General features: G+C 64.2%; 1 protein-coding gene across 1 annotated transcript in view; it reads right to left on the bottom strand.

The window, feature by feature from the left end:
• The window catches only part of ANO1 (anoctamin 1), an 80,658-nt gene extending 60,370 nt beyond the window's left edge, over positions 1-20,288 (bottom strand). The window contains 6 exon segments of the mRNA XM_032594949.1: positions 520-671; positions 1,458-1,556; positions 12,500-12,679; positions 12,681-12,736; positions 12,739-12,834; positions 20,177-20,288. Coding sequence (XP_032450840.1) covers positions 520-671; positions 1,458-1,556; positions 12,500-12,679; positions 12,681-12,736; positions 12,739-12,834; positions 20,177-20,288 — 695 coding nt within the window.
• Positions 20,289-21,568: the final 1,280 nt, after the last annotated feature.

Here is a 21,568-nt window from a genome sequence, read left to right as displayed (position 1 = left end):
CCGCGAGTCCCTGGGGCGTCAGGACTCCAGCTGGGGCTGCTTTTCAGCTCCTGCCTCCCGGATGGAGCTCGGCAGCCTTCGGGAGGCACGGTCAACCGGACCCTCCACTGGAACACGTCCCGAGAGGGACGGAGCGGGGCGGGAGGGGGGAGGTGCCCAGATCACCGCTTTGGGGCTTCGGGCCAAGGTGCAAGCATGCTCTCACCCGAGCCCACCCGATTGGTCCTAAGTGTCCCCCGGCAGAAGGACAAGACTCTTCGCCTCACAACTCCTCCATGGACGGTGACCTCGGAAAGCACTCTTGAACCTCTTCTGTGCTCGAGAACCATAGGCTCTTATGAGGACGTGCTTCTGGGGCCGAAACTCCCACATCCTTGGGTGATGGGGAGCTTCCTTCGGCCCCAGGGGACTGTCCTACAACCTGCACCTCTCAGGTCACCCACCATGCTGCGGGGGCCACCCGGCAGGGCCCTCTGGGAAGGGACGAGCGGGCGGAGGGAGGGGCGTTTCCCCACTTACAGGTGCTGCTTCTCCCGGGAGAAGGGGTAGGACAGTCTCTTTGTGGTCTGGGCTCTGTGCCCTGCCACCTTGGGCTGGATGGGGTCCGTGATTTTCTGGAGCACGGAGTTGATCTTTTTCAGGAGGCCACGGGTCTCGTTAATGTGATACAGCTGCAGAGCAGACCGGGAAGGGGGGAGTCTGCGTCATCTGCTGAGCCGTGACCCTCGCAGTCTGTTCTCAGAAGGTCACAGAACTGTCCCTCCCCACCGAGATGGCAGGTCCTGGGAACAGAGCTCCGGGATGGGCCAGAAGGCTCCCTCCGCGCCTGCTTTCCAGACAAACCCAGCGGGCCCGGCGGAGTCCGAGGAGAGCCCCGAAAGCACACACCCTCCAGAAAACCTGCCTGTGGACTTTCCTTCATTTCAAAAGAGGTAATCCAGACGGTCTCAGTGGACCCGAGAAGCCGGGGGCTGATTTACGCCCGAGGACAGCTTCGCTTCCTGCCTCCCTCTCTGCATGCGAAGGTAAACAGGGACGCCTCGCTAAGCTTCAGGAACACGCTGTCAGGCCGATTCCCGGCCGGAAGTTTTTAGAGATGACAAAGAAAAATCCCAGCAAGCTAGGAAACGTAATTAAAAGGAGTCTGATGAATTAGCCGAAACACCGCAAGCAGGAAAAGCAAGACTGAGAAGCCTGTGTTTGTGTTTATAGCAGGTTCCTCTGACCCCTCTGCTCGCGCCAATCTCTTGCTGGGGTTTGGTCCGGGGTCTCTAAAGGCCCCCCCGGGGCCGCCCCACACCCCCCACAGTCAGGACACGGGAGCCCACGGCCCTCGCTCGGCTTCTCACCACAGCCGAGAAACCCCCCCCATCCCGACCCCCTCCCCCCCGGCGGCATTTCCCCCTCCACGTGCCCCTGCGGCACTCAGACCTCGGGGCAGGAACGTCAGCACCAACCTTCTTCGTCGGCATCTTCAGTTTCAAAAACTCGGCTTCTCTGCACAGCACGTTCCAGGGCGCATGGATTTTTACAAATCCAACCCCGTGAATTTTAGTCTAGGGAGGACAGAAGTGCTCGGTCAGCGCGCAGAGCCCGGGCTCGGGGACCGTCTTCCCCCGGGGGCACGACCGCGGCTGCTGGGGTGCTCGCTCACTCCTCCTGGCCCCCCACCCCTGCAGGGCGCCCGGCAGCCAGAAGGGCCTGGACCGGGGTCCCGGACTCCAGGACACCTGGGCGTTTTCAGGGACTCCAAGCGGCACGGCCGCAAGCGGACAGCCCGGTACAGGGGCTCGAGGGCGGGCCTGTTGGAGCCTGGCACCCCCAAAACCGCTGAGAGCTTGGAGGGGGAGTCGCTTCCCCCTGGGCCAGCGGGTCTGAGGGACAGCGAGGAACGGCCCAGGGCTACGGGGACTGGCTGGCCGGGAGCTGCACGGCCAGGGGCTTTATCAGCGTGGACACCACGGCCCTTCACGGCGGGAACACGGGGCTCGGGGAGTAGAGCCACGGCCCTGCCTCCCCCCAGAATGAAAGCAGCACACGGTGCCTCAACGCCCCCGCCCCCCAGCCCCGGCTGTATATCCAGAGGGAAAAAGCCTGGACCTTGGAAAGATACGTGCATCCCACCCTCACGAGCATCCTTCACGCCGGCCAAGACAGGGGAACCACCGCGTCCAAAGATGGACGGGCGGGCAGAAGACGCGGTGTGCGCGCACAGAGGAGGATCACCGGCCACGACGTGGCAGAAATCCCGCCATCTGCCACAGCGTGGACGGACCGAGAAAGAAAACACCCCGTGGGGACCCCCGACACGCGGGATCTTCGACGGCGGGTTTCACAGAAGCGGAGAATCGACCGCTGGCTGCCAAGGGAGGTGGGTCAGAGGCTACAAGCTGGCGTTAAAGGAAGCCGGGCTCTGAGGTCCCCGCGCAGCACGGCGATGCCCACACCGCGGAGATCCTCCGCGGCGGCCGTGTCCGAGATCTCACCTGGGCCACCGCCCCCCCCCGCGGGTGAGACACGTGAAGCCTCCGACACCCCTTGACCTATCTCCGAGCCCCTGAATTCTGGGTCTCGATTCCCTTGGTGACTCCAACAGCCCCAAGGAGGTGATACGAGGCGCATGCAACATAACGGACGTTCCGATCGCCCCGAGATAACCAGCGTGCCCCGTGGTGGTGACGTCACCGCGACCAAAAGCAAAGGAACACGGCTCGTCTGTGAGCCAGAGGCGCCTACGGCAGAGGGGCCCGCAGCCCACCCGACTCCTCGAGGGGTCCCCCCACCCCGGGCTCGAAGGCCGGTCTGCCCCAGACAGAGGTCCCTCCCGGCTCTCCTTTCCACGGTCCTGAGGCGTAAGGGGACCGACCGGGAGTCTTGGCAAAAGGGGCCCAGGCTGCGGAAGGGAGGGTGTCGCCCGCGTGAGCCCAGCACCCAGACTCGGGCCCAGGCTCCGTGTCGCGTCCCCAGCCCGGGAGTGGGCACAGCGTGTGGCTTCGTTGCAGGTCCGGGGGGAGGAACAATGGGGCCAAAGTCACGTGGGGAGGGATGCTAAGAGGAACATCCTCCGTGGGCCAAATACACCCGCACACCAGCCCGCGAAGCCGAAATTCACAGGAACCCAGGAGAACGCGGGCAGCTGGGCGGCGGGAGGCAAAGCTTCCAGGTCGGCACAGAGAGTGACAGGCGGACCCCACCTGCACCCGGCCCGGGGAAGGACTTGGCGCACGGGTGTGCATGGACTCAGCCTGAACACAAGCCTGGGGGGTGGGGCCGGGCCTCACCGCTGTCCTCGTCTTGGAGCTGGGGACCCCGTGCAGGCTCACGACACGCACTGCGCGGCTTAAAACAACGCGGATTCGTTCTCTCATGGTTCCGGGGCCGGAAGTCTAAACTGAGCTGCCCTCGCGGCCACGGTCCGCCTGGAGGCTCGAGCGGGAAGGTCCTGCCTGGCTCTTCCAGCCGCTGGGGCCTCCAGGCGTCCCTCCAGCCTCCGCCTCCGCCACCACGTGGCCTCACCCGCGTGTCTCTACGTTTCAAACCCCTCCTTTCTCTTCTAAGGACACCTGTCATTGGATGGAGGGCCTGCCCTAAATCCTGGGTCGTCTTGCCCAGAGACCCTGAACTCCATCCACAAAGACCTTTCTTCCAAGCAAAGTCACATTTGCAGGTGCCAGGTGGACGCAGCTTTGGGGGCCACCGTTCAGCCCGCCACGCGGGTCGTAGAGCTGCAGCTCTGAGCCCCGCAGGGCTTTGTGCAGGGAGCCTGTCTACGTGGTCAGAGGAGCCTCCAAGAAGCCTGGGCCCAGGAGCTGGGGCCTGAAGTTGCCTCAGAGGGACCAGCCAGGACCAGGGTGCTCGGGACAGAGGCCCGACGGGTGAGGGCTTCAGGGGCCCCGGCGTGCCGTACCCAGCGCAGGGGGCTCTGGGGAGCGGAGCCCCCATCCTCCTCCAGGGCCGGCGGGTCCGGCAGGCACCGCATAAGGTCCTGAGGTTGGGTGGCCCGAGTCAGCACCCTGCCCAGCCCTGTGTGTCTCTGGCGAGTGATTCAACCTCTCTGAGCCCGTTTCCCCATCTGCAAATCTCTGCAGCGTAAGACTTGCTGCATCCTCAGGGCAGCCCCTGGTGCCCCTGGCGTCCCCACCCAGCCCCCCGGCGGGCAGGAGAGGTCACTCTGCTACTTCTGCTCAGGAACGCCTCCCCTTGGCCACGGGGCAGCCGAGGCCATGCGGCTAACGTGCACGGGCGCCCTTGGCCAGCAAGCCCGGGGAAGCCCCGGCGGGCACCGAGATCTGAGAGGCCGCAGGGCCCTGGGTCCCGGTGACTCACGGACGCGGGCTGACCCCGCGGGGCACCCGGGGCGGGGATGAGTGACCGTCAACAGTCCACACGCAGCAGGAGGCTGTCTTCCCGTGTCACAGACCCGGGTCTATTTCTGGGCACCGGTCACCCACCCACAAAGACCCGAAATCCACTCTCCAGAGTCCCACGGAGATTTGTGTGGATGACGACGAAGGAGCTGGTGCCTGTAGCCGGCCCGCCTGGGAAAGCACGCTCCTCTGTTTACGTGAGCAACGAGGTCTCTCCCAGGAAACATCTGGCGGGATTTGGGAAAGGGGCCGTGGGACCAGATCGGAAAAAACACATGTGGGATGTTCTCGGACGTGGTGCCCGGCCTGACCGCGGTCCGCCCCCAGCGGGAAGAAAGCGCGAGAGGGCCGGGTCCCCGTTTCCCCAGCCGGATGCCCAGAGCAGCGAGGGGCGGGAGCGCCCGCAGGCCCCTGGCGCTGTCCTGGGCAGGGGCAGGGCCCCCGGCGCCCAAGCCGAGGAGGACATGCTCACCTGGCCAGGAGCTCTCCGGGCGCAAACTAAGTACATTCAAGTCTCTGTTCTGAGCCAAACTCGCAAAAAACTGTGACCCTCGCCAGAACTGTTTTCCAGCACTTTCCTTTCAGAAGGAAGCAGAAAGTCACAAACCAAACAAAATAACATCCCACAGGGGACTCGCGGAGGTTGAGCGCCGCAAGGGCTCCCCCCCACATCCCCACGGCCGCCATCTGGTCGCGGGCCTCCTCCGGCAGCTGAGGGCTCGGGGATTGCTGGAAGGTTCTCGGCGGCAAGGACCAGGCATGGGCGGTTTCTGGTTGCCCTTGGCTCCCCAGAGCGCTCCGGGCAGCACTGTCTCCTCACCCCCCTCTGACCCCCAGGCCGCTTCACGCCCCGCAGGCACCTTTCTGGCTGCCGCGGGGTCCTGACTGAGGGAGCTGAGGGTCCCCAGGGTGCTGGTGGCACCAGGAAGGTCTCCGCGGCGGCTCCCGCCCTGTGTGCTGACCCTGCCCCGGCTCCACGGGCGCTGGCTCTGCTGTCCCCAGCAGGGACGCCTGAGCTCAGTCCGGCAGTCCGGAAGGGGAAGCCCAGGAGGGGCTCAGGCTGGACCCCCGACCACCACCCGGGCCTCAGCTCCCGACGAGGACCTCGCGACGCCCACCTGGCACAGGCCCCCCCCAGACCCTGCCCTCGGAACGCCGGGCCCGCCCTCGGGGAGGGGTCCTGTTCTCTGCCACAAATAGGTTTTCGTGGCCCGCGACGCCCGGTGCCGCGTGTCCCGCCAGGCGCATTTTCCGCGGCACGGGTGTCTGTCTGCTCTTCTGGTCGGCACCAGTGTCCCGCACGGATGTGACCAGGATCACTGGTTCTGGGCCAGAGATGTCCGTTCGGCTGACCACGGATCCCCTGATCCTAGGGATGGAGAGGGTTGCCTGGTGCCCGGGTCCCTGGAGCAGGGTGCTCGATGACGCTCGCCGAGTGGGCCGTGGGGAGGAGGGCGAGGCCACCCCTGCCGAGCACCCGCTGGGCGCAGCCTTGGGCGGCCCTCCTCCCCGACCCGCTGGCAGGTACCGCCGTGCCCTGGCTCGGGGCAGCTCGACCCTGATGGGTTCACACCTGCCCCCCACCCACATGGCGTCCCGGAGTCGCCCTCCGTCACCAGGCGTGTGGTCCGCTAACGGGCATTCCCCGCGTCACAGTCTCTGCTGGACCGTGTGCAGGAGGAGCGGTCACGTCGTGCACTGGGCAGTCACGCCTCCTACACCATCAAACCGCTGTCGCCAGCGTCAAGGCTCAGGTGAGCCGGGGGGAGGTCCGAGAACGGGAGCGAGGACAGGGCGGGGGGCATCTGTACCCCCAGTCCCTGCCACGGGCTCTGCCCCCAGGCCTGGTGTGCTGAGGGAATAAGTGATAAATAAATCACCAAAAATAGTCTTTTCGCGGTCCTTGTCCTGTGAAAGGCAAAAAGTAAATTAAAATGAACGTCACAGCCTCAAGGAGCTCAAGGGGTAAGAGCAGGGCGCTGATGGGCTCAGAACGCTGACCAAGGCTGGGCCATTCCCAGGGTGCCCCAGGCCCACCCCCTAGGGAGCTGGACACCCCTGGAGACCCCCAGGAAGGGCCCTCCCCCTCCACACACGGGCAATTGCAGGGAAGGCGGTCGTGGTGCCGGGCAGAGCAGGAGAAGGGGGAAGGGAGGAGGTGGAGATCGCCCTGAAAAGTCCTGGCCTGTGACCTTGGTTCAAGGTGGTTCCAGCTGTAACACCCTCAGATGGGTGATGCAGACAAGCCCCAAGCCTCTCCGGACGAGGGCCCCTTCCTCCCAGGCCTTGGGGACCCCCGGGCATGTAAAGGGCAGGGGCTGGCGGGCGAGAGGGCCAGGCGCCCCAGGATGAGAGGCGGCCGGGGAGAACGTGCACAGCCCCCCCCCCCCCCCCCAGCCAGGGGACGCAGAAAGGATTACATGGATTACAAACCAGCCATGTTTACCTCGTTCAAAGAAATAAACGTCAAGTCAGAAAGGTCCCGCAAAGGACAGGAAACCACGGAAAAAGTGACACAGCCAATTTGGGAAAGAACCAAGCAGAACTTCCAGAAACAAAAACGTGTCGTAAGGAGCCCTAACGCTCAGCAAACGTGTTTGAAGATCCTCCCTGCCTGCAAGGGGAGGGTCAGAGGAGTCGGAGAAGCGTCCGACGTCGGTTCGGGTCACGATCTCACGGCGCGTGGGTTCGAGCCCCGCGTCGGGCTCTGTGCTGACAGCTCAGAGCCTGCTTGGGATCCTCTGTCCCCCCCCACCTCTCTCTCCCGGGACCACGGCAACCCTTCCCACCACCAGCCATGGTCACCTCGTGTCAGTGTGGTGCACGAGGGGTCCCCACGCACCAGAGGACCCTGCCCTGCCCAGATATGCCTTCTGATTCCCGTCGGGCGGGAGGGGTCCCGGGGGGCTGCGGGCAAGGAGCTGTTTGCTTTCCAGCCTTCCCCCCCAGCACTCAGCGAGGAGGGAAGGGCCATCGTCCCCACTTCACAGGCGGGAAAACTGAGGCCCAGAGAGGAGAAGCCCCCCGGCTGCCCCGGCCGAGCGGGTCTGAACCTCACTGGGAGCTCGGAGGCCGACCTCCCCGCCGCACCGTGCACCCCCGAAGCTCTTCTGGAAACAGCAGCCACTCCTCCCGACTCGCTTCTGAAAAGAAACATCCACGCTAACAAAGATGGGAAACCCTTGCCTCGGGGGCCACGTCAGCTCCGGGGCAGGCATGCCGAGAAGCGCCGGCCGGCCGGCCTGGGTGCAGAGGTGAGCCCCCGTCAGCAGCATGAAAGCAAACAAGACGTGACAGGGTTCCTGCGTCCGTGGCCTCCACAGCTCTACCAAAACCAGGGTCAAGTTCAACCCCGGGGCAGGATGGGCCCCAGCCACCCCAGCACACACAGCCGGGACTTGAGCGCGTGGCCTTCCTCGGCAGTGACCCGCGGACATAAATAATGTCCGGCAGGCTTTGAGGCCAGACTTGAAAAACGCTGACGGGTTTCAGTGGCAAGGAAACGTTGTCCTCCCTTTGGTGGGAAGCCCGGACGCTGGCCCCGCTGCGGTGGGTGGGGAGGGGGCGGACACCGCCCTCCCTTCCCGCCACTTCCTGTCATGCCGTCCTGGGGCCTCTGACACGGGAGCCCTCCTGGACCTCGTGTCCAAAAACGGACGTGTGGGGCCACCCCTCCGGATCGCGGCACCGAGGCCCGTCCGCCCCGGGGTCTCTCCTTCCAGGCGTCTGGGACGTGGTTTTTCAAATGGGGTTCCTCGGACCTACGGGTGCCTGGGGGAGGGCAGTGCGGAGGGGAAAGATGGGGGACCCCCGGACACAGGCTCCACCTTTACTGCCCCGTACCCGGGGTGGGGGGGGGGTGTGAGGGACAGTGTGTCTCCCGTGCCCCGTGCGCCCTCGGCCCAGCATAGCCACCGCTGGGGTCTCTGTCCGGGCTGCCTCTGGGGGACCGAACAGTGCACGGCGGGGGGCTCGCGTGGACATGGGGGGCCCATCTCGGGGGATGCCTTCTGCTGGCTCATGGAGGAAAAGGCCTGCCAGCTCCTCACAACTCCAAGTACGTTCCGGGCTCCTCAGCCACCGTGCACCCTGGGAGCTGGTTGGAGACGCCGCTCAGGCCCGCCCCCGGCCTGCTGAGTCGGAGCAAGCATCCCGACGGGACCCCCCCCCCCCCCCCCAGCGCTCCTGTGCGTCTCCGGGCCTGCAGCCGGACAACCTGCCCGAGGCCGGACCCCGCCCTCCAGACCACCTGCCCCGATCTGCCCCCGACCACGAGCCACGCCTCTCCCGCCCACCGCGGGCACCGCGCCACCCCCGAGATGCCCGCTCCAGCGCAGCCTCAGCTGTTGCAGGGGGTGGGTGGCGTCCCCCCAAAGAGACGTCCACGTCCTAGCCCCAGAATCTCAGAACGGGGAGCTTATTTGGGTATAAGACCTGCAGATGCGCTCAGTCAAGACGTGGTCACGGCGCGGGGAGGGCAGGCCCTTACAAGCAAAGGAGACACACGGAAGGCGGCCCCGCGGAGGCGGAGGCTGGAGGGGCGCGGCCACAGCCCAGGGATGCCAGGGGCCCCGAAGCTGACAGAGGCAGGAAGGACCCTGCGCTTGAAACCTTCAGAGGGAGCACAGCCCTGCCGGAACCTGGATTTTGGACATCTGGTCCCCCAAACCGTTGAGGACTCAATCTGTGGTCATTGTTCGGGCTGCCCCAGGGCACTAACCAGTCCGCGTCCCTAGGACGTCACCCCAGGACTTCTTCAAAGCATAAACCTCCTGACTCGGGAGAAAGGCCCCGCTCGGGGCGCACGTTCTGCCCAGGAGCAGCGCGGCCTTGCACGCCCGCTGGCCTCTCGCGTAGCAAAGGGCAGGTCACGTCCGTGCCCTGTGGACCTCTGGGCGGCTGCCCGGTCGTGGCCGCAGAAGGCTGGGCCAGCAGAGTGCAAGAGGGGCCCTCATCTGGGGCACCTGGGCGGCTAGTCGGTTGAGGGTCCCACTCTTGGTTTCGGCTCAGGTCGTGATCCAGGGGTCGTGGGATCAAGCCCCGCGTAGGCTCCGTGCTGGGAAGCCTGCTTGAGGTTCTCTCTCCCTGCCCCCCACCCCCCGCCCCATTTCTCTCCCTCCCTCTTTTCCTCTGCCTCCTCATGCAGGCTATCGAATGCAGGGTTTCTCCTCCAGGAGCCATGCTGGCTCCCGAGGACGTCTGGAAACCTCTGAAGCGTTTGGTGATCGGGACCATGGGGGGCGCCACCGGGGCATGGCAAAAGCCCTCCTTAAAGAGTGACTCCCCACCTTGCGAGCGTTTGGAGTATCTGGTGGAACGCGTGGGTTTTTCTCACCAGAAAGCGCACCTAAGCCCCGGTGCCGCTTCCAATCGGGTCAGCTTGCACAACTGGGTTCTCCTGGGGGCTATCCTATTTCCAAAACTGCCACCCTTCGCTCCTTGTAATCGGAGCACACACCCCCCCGGGAGTGATTCATAGCCAGGACGTCTCTCCTTGAAATCGAGGCGACAGCCGCGATCTGCTAATCACGCTGGCAGGGCCCGGGCACACCTCAGCGGCCGCGTGTGCCCAGACGGTCCTCTGAACAGATTGTGGGTCTGCCCGTGTCCAGCAGGGCGGGGGGAGGCACCAGGCTGCGGCGGGCGGATGGTTCTGCCAACCGCCTTGGGCCCTGGCCATCTCCGATGAAAGCCCGGGGGGGAGAGGGGCCCTCGTAGAGCACGGTTTATGACTCGAGGGACCCAGGAGGGAGAACGACACGGCCTGGCTTCAGCCGCTGGAGCCTGGAGCCGCCCCGTGCTTGCTTTCGCTTTTAAAACGACCCAAATCCACTGCTGAAAAACCTCTTTTAGCCATAGGGCAAAACTTTCAATGAAATTCTTAGGTCTTATTGGGAAACTGGATCTTTTGTGGGATAGTGCCTCCCATCTCTCCGTTTCCTTTTTTTTATTATTATTTAAAAAAAATTTTTTTTCACTTTTGAGAGAGAGAGAGAGAGAGAGAGAGAGAGAGCGCTTTCGTCAGTGGGGGAGGAGCAGAGAGAGAGGGAGACACAGAATCCAAAGCAGGATCCAGGCTCCGAGCCGTCAGCACAGAGCCCAAAGCGGGGCTCAAACCCACGAGCCGTGAGATCATGACCAGAGCCAAAGTCGGACGCTCAACTGGCTGAGCCTCCCAGGCGCCCTTCTGTGTTTGCTTTCTACTTCAAAGTCACGATCACATCCTATGAAGTTTCAAGAAAGGCGTGTGTGTTGCAGTTGACTGGACTTGGAAAGGCTCCTCCCCCCCCCCCCCAGATGAACCACAACACGTGATTTAACGTTAACGACAGCCCAGGATTTGCCTCGTGCCAGACTCGAGTTAAGCCCCTTCCCTTTGCTCACGATCGCCCAGTGATACAAACACGACTGCCATTCCACGTTACAGACGGAGAAACTGAGGCCCACGCAACCCCGTAAGCCTTGCGAAGGGCAGGCCAAGGCTCTGGGATCTGGCCGGGGTCAGTGCGCATTGCCACACCTCGGAGGGGGGGGGGCCTTCCCGGCGCAAGACTCTTTCCCGTCGTCAGGAAAGAATGACGGGAACAGGGAGCGCATCCCTTAGCGGACAGACCAGGCACAGGTAGCTCGGAGCCCAAGCTCGCCGCTCTGTGCGCAGCCCCCAGCAGCCTCTCCTGCCTCCAACGGAGCCCGTTGTCCTCCTCCAGCTACGAAGCGCCATGTCAGACCTCAGTCTGCGTAGTGGCCACGTTGTTCGGGGACAACAGCACGGGGCTGGCCGGGCGGAACGGTGCCGGAAGTCAGCGCACCGACGGCTCTCCTCTTCTGAGCGCCCAGGGCTCAGGTCTCAGACAAAGTGAGGAGGCAGAAAATTCCAGGGGACGGGCCCATGTGCGCCCTGCCCTCGAGAGAGCCCTCTGCAGTCTCCTTAGGACCGCGAACATCAAAGCTCACACGCCCCTCCGACGGGAACCACTCCAGCCGCAGAAATCAACCCCCGCCAGGGAGCCGAGCCTCCGAAGGAGAAAGTCACCCAGAGAAATGCTCCGTGTGCAGCACGAGATCCCTCGACCGCTAGGTCAGGGGAGAGAGAGGCCCCACACGCGTTTCCGGATGCGTTCGGGGCCAGCACTCTGAGCGTGTCGGGAAAGGGCGTTCACACCAGCTGACTCCGCCGACTGGCTTGCTGGTCGGAGGGCCCCAAAGGCGTCCCTCTCGCCAGACCCAAAGCAGCCATCATTTAAGGACGCGGTGGTTCTCGGTGATACGTGGCAAACTGAAACCAACTTTTAAACACGTGAGCCGTTGGCTCACGGCTCCCTCAGGCCGCCTGCTGACTACTCGCGCTGCTCTCAACGTGTCGCAGAGAACTTTTGCTCATTCTCGGCCAGTCTGCACGGTGACAGCGCTGTGGGCGAGGGGCTTGTCCCCCCAGTGCTCACGGAAGGAACCCCCAGCCACCACCCTGTGCACAGAGAGGTTAAGGAGCTGGCAGGGGAGCGCACGGCAAGCTTGCTGAGAAGTTGAGGGAAGCAACCGACTGTCCCAAGGGCTGCCGAGGCCCCCGCTCCCGGCCGCTGCCCATCCTCCCGCCACCGTGGCGGCCCTGCACCCCGGGTGACTCAGCCTTTCATTCTCCCCAGTAAACGCTCTCCTTCGAAAGATGCTCAGGCTTCGCCAGGGACAGGCGCTCCAGAGAACGTTTTATGGTCGGGGGATTTCAGAGCACCAGAGCCCCCAGAGATCAAGCCAGACTGCTCCCCACTTGACAGATTGAGAAACTGAGGCCCCAGAAGGCCAAGGTCAGTCTCCAGGAGAGCTTCATCCTCAGTCCCTGGGGAGGGTGCACGTCTTCCTTAGGGAAGGACGTGACCAGAGCAGGAAACGCCCTGACCCCGAAGGCCAGCCCCTCCCCGAGAGCTGGTGGGTGCGGGTTGCTGGCTGGGGGGTCTCCCCCAAACCCGAACGAGCGTTTCTGCCCACCTTAACAGGAGCGGCCTTTGCGTCGGCCCTTGTCGGAGCAGCTGGAGGCCAGAGGAGCCCCTCGCCGCACCGCCTTCTGGACACGGCGCCGGGCCCCCGTCAGGCCTGCCGCACCCCGCGCGCCCACAGGAAGCGGGGACGGTTACCACATCCTCGTCCCGCTCCAGCTCCAGGCCGGCCTCCAGGAGGTTCCCCTCGTACTCCTCCCTGCGGAAACGCTTGTCGTCCTCTGGTGAGTCCATCGGGGGCTCGGGCCCCCCCCGCCGCCCCCAACGTTCCCCCTTGCCCGGCAGCGGCTGGTCCTGCCTGGTGCCGCGGGGCTGCGGGGGCCGCGTCGCCGGGCTGCACCCTCCTGGCCAGGGTCCTGCTGCCCGAGGGCCTCTGGGGTGATACACCAGGATGTAGTCCACCTTGCGTCTGCCGTCCCGGAGGTAGAGGCCGTGCTTGCACTCGGCGTCTGGGTCCACGGACAGCGATTCAGCAGCTGCGAGGGGAGGACAGACCACCGCTGTCAGACCGTCAGGGGCGGGCCCGTGGAGGGGGGCGGGGGTCCTAACCGCCCGAGCGCCCACCCTGTGGCCCGGCAGGGTGTGCGCACGGCGGCCCCGTCCTCCGTTGGAGCCGGCGTTTGAGGAGACGTTCGCCGTCACCGATGCAGGGAGGCCGGGCCGGACCCCCCCCCCCCCCCCCCCCCTGCTCGGGAGGCCTCCCGGTCTGCGGAGGTGAGTGGGCTTGCTGGGAGGGCCCGGCCTGACCACCCACCCCCTCCAACCCGGGGAAGTGACCTTCGCTCGCTTCCCCAGGGTCCCCGGCCGGGGCAGAGCCACGCTCGGGTCCCGCGCCTACAGATCTCAGCCTTTGATGGCCGGCGTGCAGGGTAACTTCCCGGCCCGGTTCCAGCTCTGACGCCAGTTAGCTGTGTGTTAGTCTGGGTCCCCCAAGGGCAGAGCCTGAGTTGAGTGCGTGGGTTCAGAGGTTTACCCGAGAGGTCGTCTCGGGGGCCAGAGTGAGGGTGAGGGGAGGTGGGCACGGAGGGAGGGGCTGAGAGAGGCGGGCTGCAGGCAGGGTCACGGCCTGGGGCAGCCGGGCTCCATCCTGGGTGGTTATCTACCTACTCCTGGGCATTAATTCCCCTTCCCAGGTGGCCTGCACCTGCTCCCGCACCAGGGGGTGCCCTGGGTGGGCCGAGGGGTCGGGGGCAGGGCCCTGACAGGGTCTGCTCTGCATGGATTTGCTTGCCTCGGTTCCCTATCTGCCTGAGGGGCTCTATGGGGGCCAACGAGACAGAAATGGGGGTCTGAGGAGTAAAAATTAAAACCTCCAGGCGCCGTGGGTGACTCAGTCAGTTAAACGTCTGACTTCAGCTCAGATCACGATCTCACAGTTCATGGGTTTGAGCCCCGCGTCGGGCTCTGTGCCGACGGCTCGGAGCCTGGGAGCCCACTTCGGATTCTGTGTCTCCCTCTCTCCGCCCCTCCCCCACGCACGCTCTGTCTCTCTCAAAAATGAATAAACGTTAACAACACATGAAAAACCTCAGCACAGCTGCACACCGCCACTAACACTCAACGCGAATTTCTAGAACTCCAGTGGGATTTCGCTGGTTGCTGAGGGCAGACAGGTTAATCATCAAACGGTGGTCGTCGGCAAGAAGGGAAAAAGGAAATAAAATCATGCCGGAAGTAGCCTCATGAGCAGCTCTCCTCAGAGCCGAGCCTCAGTCCTGCAACCTGACTCCCGGCTTTCAACCCCATTCCTGCCTCAGTCCTACACACGCACCTTCATCCAAGAATGAGGCCCCCCCCAGCGCGTGAAGCCTGGCACGTGGCTGAAGGCAGGCCCAGCCCCATGGCTCGAGGACAGAGCTGTGCTCAGAGTCCTCCCCACAGGGTCGCCTGGAGACCCAGGATGCCCCCCGACTCCCGCACCGGGCTCCCAACGGGCCTCGCACGTGGTCAGGAGAAGCCGTGGGAGGCCCGAATTTCGGGCTGATGGTCTGTGTTAGGTCCGAGGTGCAACAAGGACATCTGGAGGGCGGGGCCCCGTGTGATCAGGTTTTCCTTCCAAATGTCCGGCTCGGGGGCAGCGGGGAGAGAGGAGGAAGGGAGAGAGGCAAAGTGACGGATGCACGCCTGAGGGAGAGGGTCGTTTGGGCCTCACCCCTGGTTTAGGGAGGGGGGGCGTCCACGCCCCCCCCCCCCAGTCGCAGGCTCCCTGGCTGGTGTCACGGTGCTCACAGCCCGACAGGGCACGGCCTGCACCCAGGGCCGGCAGGTGCTGGACGTGAGCGGTCGACTTCCACCCTCAGCGACTGGGAATCTAGGGCCGCTCAGGCGGCCTTCAGGACCTGGCAGTGTGGATGCCCAGCCGCTTGCTCTTACGGGTGTCCATCGGAGACTCGTGGGTGAGCAGGGGCCAGGCCCCACCTGCGCGGGCAGGGTGGGAGGAGGAGGGGAGAAGGGAGTCCCAGCCCTGCCAAGCCCTGCACGGGACACGTCCGCCCAGACCCCAGCCTCTTTTCAGGGTCCTGCAGAGCAGGAAAGAGAGTGCTCTCTCCTCTCATCCTCTGGGAGGCGGGGGGGGGGTGGGAATACAGCACAGGTGGGGAGGCTGAGCCCAGCCCCGAGTCCCGTCTGCACCACCCAGGGCACCCTCCCCCCCCAGGTAACTGGGACAGGGGCGACACTCTTCCTCAGCTCAGTGCACGTCCTCATCACTGAGTCCCGACCTGATGAGGGAGCACTGTGGTACCATGGGCAGGACTATCCCCACACAGCGGTGGGAGTCACCCGTGGAGGGAGGTCAAGCCCACGCTGCGGGTGCCGACCGCCTTCTCCAACCGGCCTGTAGCGACTTCCCTAGCTTCCTCTCCCCACTCCCGCAGGCTCTGCCCGAGTCGGACATCCGTCTCCCCCGTCCTCGCCCCTCCCGCACACGCCGGTTCCCTCCTGCCGTGCCTCCCTGCTTCCCGGACGTTGGGCCGATCCCCATCCCAGTGCTCCGGGGGGCCCCCCCGGTCACTCCAGCCAGCGGAGTCTCTGGGCTGGGCTGTCCTTGGACCATCTACTCACGAGGTGTTAACTCCCAGGAGCAGGGTGGTGGGATCCCCAAAGCCGGGCCAGGGACCCCCCCTTCACACAGCTCCGTCTAGAACCAGCTACACACACAAGGGGCTTGGCACCTGCCGGGGGCCCTGCAGATGCTCCTGGGTGGCTGGGATAATGGCTAGCATTGAACAAAGTGGACAAAAAAAAAAAAAAAAAAAAAAGAAAGCTGTAGTGAATGGGAAGGAAATTCAGAGTGAGCCCATCAGGTCAGAGGGGCAGGGAAGTGGGTCTGGGGACATCCAAGAATCCCCCACCAACACGAGACAGGGAAAAGTTAACCGGGTTCAAAACTGAACACTAACCATCCGTCTGCTGGGGCCCGATCGTGACCTTTCAGGGCCTTTGTAGTCTGGGGGAGAGAAAAAATATCCCTGAAACATCTCCCCCCAACCTGGGGGGAGCGGCACGGAGGCCTCGTCAGGAACGACTGTCCCTTCTACCTGCATTCCAAGACCAGCTGTGCACTTAGCTCTGCTACCCCCAGGTAGCTCCTTCTGGAACCTTCCTCGCAAAATGAGGGTCGGGGGAATAATAAAACCCCCCTGATAGAACACGACTTCCCCAAAGGGTTACTGGAAGGATTAAACATGTCTATACACAAAGAGTTCACACCAGGCCCCGGCATGTAAAGAACCCACAAGAGGAGTTTGCTGTAAGTGGAAACTGAGGACAAGAACAGATAAAGAAATAGGGGAGGGCAGGGAAAAACATCCCATGGTCCAAGTGGACCACAAGTGAAAGGCGGTGGGCTGCACCGTGGGGACGGGCAGGAGACAGCCCAAAGCACTGGTGTGAGAGTCCTGATCTCCCTCAGGGCCTGGCCTGGTCACTGATTGTTGTGGACCAGGGTCGTTCTCTGTTTGGGGTCTTAGTTTTATGAAATGGGGGCGGTCCTATCTGAGTAAGTTGTAGGGCTGTAGCAACCTTTACACAGAAGGTGTGGGTTCCCTTCCTACCACACTGTATGCAGATCAGAGAGCGATTCTGAGCGGGTATAGAAGGAGCTGGAGAGGGAGTCGCAGGAGGTAGCCACGGGGGTGGCCGTGGTGCAACGTGTCTCCATGGGCCCTTCCATGAAGCGGGGCAGTGGGTGCTTTTCTCGTGCAGGACGGGACGAAGCGGTGAAGATTTAAGTTGCAGCAGGAAGGTCACGGGTTAGACTCTATGTGCAACTCTCCAGGGCGAAAAAAGCTTGAAAAAGCCTCAAGACCTTCTCCTCTCCGGATCCTCGAGAAAGGGGGCAGGTGGCCGCTCGGCACACCCTTTCTTTTTTTTTTTTTTTTTTTTTTATTTTTTTATTTTTTATTTTTGGGACAGAGAGAGACAGAGCATGAACGGGGCAGTGGCAGAGAGAGAGGGAGACACAGAATTGGAAACACGCTCCAGGCTCCGAGCCATCAGCCCAGAGCCTGCGCGGTCTCGAACTCACGGACCGTGAGATCGTGACCTGGCTGAAGTCGGTACGCCTAACCGACTGCGCCACCCAGGCGCCCCTCGGCACACCTTTCTTAGAAGGCGGGGGAATCTGTCATCATCTTTTTGACGCCTGGCGCCGACGCGTGGTTAAGGATGAACGAGCGCACGCACACAGTAAAGGGGCCACCGGGGCTTGGGCCTCTGCACAATTCCCGGCGGCGTCGCCAGGTCAAGGATACCGGAGTCTGAGACCCAGCCGGGGCCGGCAATGGTAACACCACACTCCCAGCCCGAGCCTCAGTTTTTGCATCTGTAAGGTGGGGACAAAAACATCCCCCCGACCTAAGTCACGGGATTCTTACGCGGACACGCGTCACGGAGATCTGAAAGTATGCCGAGGATCATCCCCAGAGCGCCTGGCATGAAGCGGCGGTCCGCGAAGGAGCTTCCCTGAGGAGGACGGTAACATAGTGAAAAGAAACGACTTCCTGAGGTCACACCGGAGGGATGTCAGGGGACCGGGGTCCCTCCACGCAGGCCTGCCCGAGCAGCACAGACAGCGGGAGGGCAGCCTACCTCCGTCCACACCTGCTCTCTAAACTCGCTCCCCCGAGCTCGAGAAGACGGCAGAAAAGGCGAGCTGGCCTAGGACCAGAATTCGTTTATTTGGCTTCTCACTTGGAACCGGAGCTCCAGGAGCCGAAGCCACACGTTCGTGTGAGACGGCCGAAGCCGGGGCAGGTCTAACTGGTGGCAAAGAGAAGCTGCTACGTTCCCTTGTTCCTAAAACGGGGAAAAGGAAACCAGCCACCTGCAAAGCCTCCTTTCGGTCTGGGACTCTTTCCCCGTTCACTTGCGAACTTCACTTTGCTTCCCAAACGTTAAAGCTTAGACCATCCGCGCGACAAATGACTGTCGGGCGCTCCCCACCACCTCCACACGGATCGTCCCCGGTCGCCGACAGAGAAGCCCTCTTATGTTGCGGAAGGGTCGTACCAGGCCCGGGCACTTCTCTCTGGGGCTGTCTGGCTTGTCGGGGCATACAGATCCGGGGCCGCCGACAGCCAGCGGGACGAAAGCAGAAGCTCTCAAAGATAAACACAAAGAAAACTTAGCGAAATAAATTGCGCTCAACTTGGCCTCTGGCTCTTGAGTCGTTTCTGGTGCCTCTTGGTACAGAAACAATGAGCTGACTCTTATCCTGGAGCCTGGGAATGGCAGGAAGGTAGAGGCCCGGGGACTCCGGCTGGGAAGTGGAGCCTGCACGGGAGGGGAGTCCCGATGGCCAAGTTAAACTCCGTCCGTGCTGCAGCTGCACGTACGCAAGCTCGTCTGGGAACTGGATAGGAACTCTGTGACCAGCCCACGCCCTCCGGCCTTCACCGGGTGACTCAGGGTAATCACCGAGCAACCATCACTGGCTTGAGCTGTGCTGGGGATGCCCTTGGAGGCTCTCCCCGTCGTGCTCCCAGCCCGCCCCGTAGACATTCACCGGCAGGACACTGCTCGTGGGGTCAGTGCCCCCGATTCCACGGCCCTCCGAGCCCAGGGACTGCCCCGAAACCTGCCCACAGGAAGAGCCGTGTGCAAATTAAGAGGCGACAGTCTCATCGGGGCTTGTCTACGCCTTCCCAGGCCGTGAAGACCTCTAACGAAGGGCCAGTCTTTGCAGATTTCGTGGCCCCCGCCAGGGTCGGGGGCAGACAGAGAGCTTCTGAATCCAGATAAGCAACAGGCCCCTGAAGTACAACTCCGGAGCCCAGGGCCATTGCTAAGGGCTCCGCTCCCTATTTCAGACCCAGCCCATCATCAAGGGGAATTCGGTCTTCCTCTCCACCTCTTTGGCTGGCATTATCTCTGGTGCCTTCTCACTGGTGCCCCCACACTCCCACCTCTGGGTGTTGGCCACAGGAGACAGACCTCTTTGTCTGGAAGCCCCACCCGACCCCCCATTACGGGTGTAACCAGCTCCTTCCCCAGGACGTTTTGTTCCCTGGCAGGCCGTCCATGACACCGCTTCTGGGTCTAGGTCCCAGTTAGCTCTCCTCCCAGCTGCTGGGTGACCCCACTCCCGGCCTCCGTGTGCTCACGGGTCGTAGTAACAGCGCCTACCCCCCAGAGGCGTCAAGATTAAGTGGGCTAATTCTCAGCTCCGGCCCCTTCTACGGAAGGGTCCCTCCGCCACTGTCCTGGGCCACGCTCCGTCACCACCCACAGAGCCCCAGACGGATGCCGTTCCCCGTCTCATTCCCCGGGGGTGCCCGCCGCCCGACCCGATGTGGGCACACGGTGTTTGCCAAAACGATGGCTCCGAGCTTCTGAGGCCAGTGGTATTCATCCCAAGCAGACACCCCTCTCTCCATCAACACACCGCTCCCAATGCCCCCTGCATCTCTGTGCAAACCCGTGCAGAGAGGGCGCAGGGCCTGAGGGTGTCTGCCGTCCCTGGAACACTGAGAGCCGCCCTGCCAGGATCCCATCCCACAGGCGCCTCCCTGACGCCGGCTGGGCTCTCCAGTCCGAGTCTAGGGAGGCCGGGCCTGCATCCCCGCGAGGTCAGAGCCAAGAAACAGGCTGGGCCTCAGCGGCAGCCGCTGTAGGGAATGAGCCGGGGAAGGAGAGTCTGATCTCTGGTCCGGAGTGTGAGCACCCCGGGGTCCCCTCTGCTCTCACTGAGGGCCCCTCTCAGCCCTTCCCTCTCGGGGCAAACTTCCTTCTAACTTTAAACCAAACCCCCTCACTGGCGAGTTCTGCCCTCCAGGGGTCCCCGTGACCTCTGGATCTGGCCCCAGAGGGACCGGTGGGGGTAGCAGGCCCCAGAGAGGGGTCCCCAAGCACGTGGCCAGCTGGCGCTAGCCTACGCGGCCGGCTTCCACTCCCACCAGGCGCCGGCTGGGGACGGGACCGGCGCGGAAAGAAGTCCGGTTCCACCGGCGTCCCCTCGCTGGCTGCCCGGGCGTTTGAGCGCTCCGAGCGGGCACGGCGCGTCCCGGGGATTCCGCGTGCCCCAGCAGGTGAGCGACTCGCCGGAGGGTCCAACCCCAGAAGGGCGCGGCTGTCGCCACCGGGGGAGGGGGGGGGGTGCCGGAGGCTGCCACCCTCCGGCGGCGCGGCGGCTCCCCCCTCCCCCACGGCGCTGCCCCCGCCGCCCCCCACGGCAGGGGGGCGTCCCTCCGGGGGGCCCAGCCGTGCCCCCCGGGGGGGGGCGGGGCGGGGGAGGCCGGCTCCGCGGGGAGGCGGCCCCCCCCTCCCCGGACGCGGCGCAGGTGAGCGGCCCTCCCTCCGGGGCGCGGCCGCCCGCACTCACCGTGCCCTCGGACGGCAGGTAGCCGATGTCCTCGATGGCGCAGATGTTGATGATGTGGACGCTGCGGTCCTCGGCCGGGAGCGTCGAGTACTTCTCGTTGACCCTCATCGCGGCCGCCTGTGCGCCCGGCCGGCCGGGCGGCGCGCCTCCGCATCCACGGCCCCGGCGGCCTCTGCGGGGCGGACGGGGCAGCGTTGGCGCGCTCGCAGGGGGCCGGGCCTCCCGCCCCGCCCGCCGCCAGCCCTGCCCTGACCTGCCCGCGCCCAGTGCGCTGCGGCCGCCCCCCTGCGGGCCCCCGCGCGCTGCTGCGGCGGCGGCTGCTGCGGCGGCTGCCGGGGCCGCGCTGGGGGCAGGGGGCGGCGGCCGTCGCGGTCAGAGTTTCCGAAGAAATTTAAACACAGGAAGAAAGCGCTCAGTCCCTGGGCCCCCTCCAAGCGTTCTTTCACCCGCGAGGGCGCCCCGTGCAGTTTTGGAGGGTGGCCGCGCTCTCGTCCCCCGGGGGGGGGGGCGGGGAGGCTCCCAACAGCCCCCACCTTCAGGAAAAGTCCTCAAACCTCGCCCTGGGTCGCCTTGCCTGGGGGGAGAGGGAGGGGCTCCTGGGGTTGAAGTGGGAATGCCCGCCCTGGGGGACCTTTGCTACCACTCAGACACCCTCCTCCGGGGAGCCTCCCCTGCTTTCTGTGGGCCCACCCCTTCCGCTGGCCCTGGCTCCCTCTGCGGCTCCCTCCTCCGGGGTAAGCATCTCTCTGAGCCCCCATTTACGGGAGGCTTAGTGTCCCGTGACCAGGCACGAGCAGTCGCAGTCCCATTTTACGGCACAGTCTGGTCCTCACTTTGCAGCGGCCGGGGGGGGGGGGTGGGCTTCCCAGGGCCAGGGAAGGGGCCTGGAGTCCCTGCACGACACTCTACCTGCCTCCCCGAGGGAGGGACGGTGACTTAGATGGCTCTCATCCTGGGATAGCAGGGACCGGGACCGGGCAACACGGTAGGTAGGCATGAGCAGGTAGGTGCTTCTTTCAGGACTGTTTCTAATCCTCCCTCCCGTCAAGAGGATGGCACAGGTCTCCAGGAGCAGCCGTGCTCGGGTTCGGCCCCCACCCCCACCCCCAGGGGCCACGCTGGCAACCCTGCCCAGGGGAATGAAGTCTCCTTTTCCTCTGCCTCCCCACGTCTTGTTAGTTCCTTCGGGGGGGGGGGGGTGTGTACCGAGCGCCACCTCCTCCGGGAAGTCCTTCTGGATTGCTCCTCGCCCAAGCGCTCGAGCCTAAGACCCACTCTGCACCTCGACTACAGCACTCCCTTTCCTCCACCTCACTTTACGCCAGGTTTACTCCATACAATCAATGCTCAACAGCTGCTGGCCGGCCACTGAGGAACATCCAGGGCCT

This window comes from Lynx canadensis, chromosome D1 (assembly GCF_007474595.2).
Source record: "Lynx canadensis isolate LIC74 chromosome D1, mLynCan4.pri.v2, whole genome shotgun sequence".
NCBI classification, from domain to species: domain Eukaryota; kingdom Metazoa; phylum Chordata; class Mammalia; order Carnivora; family Felidae; genus Lynx; species Lynx canadensis.
The sequence above is the reverse complement of the archived record's forward strand: the minus strand, read 5'-3'. Positions and strand labels throughout refer to the sequence as shown.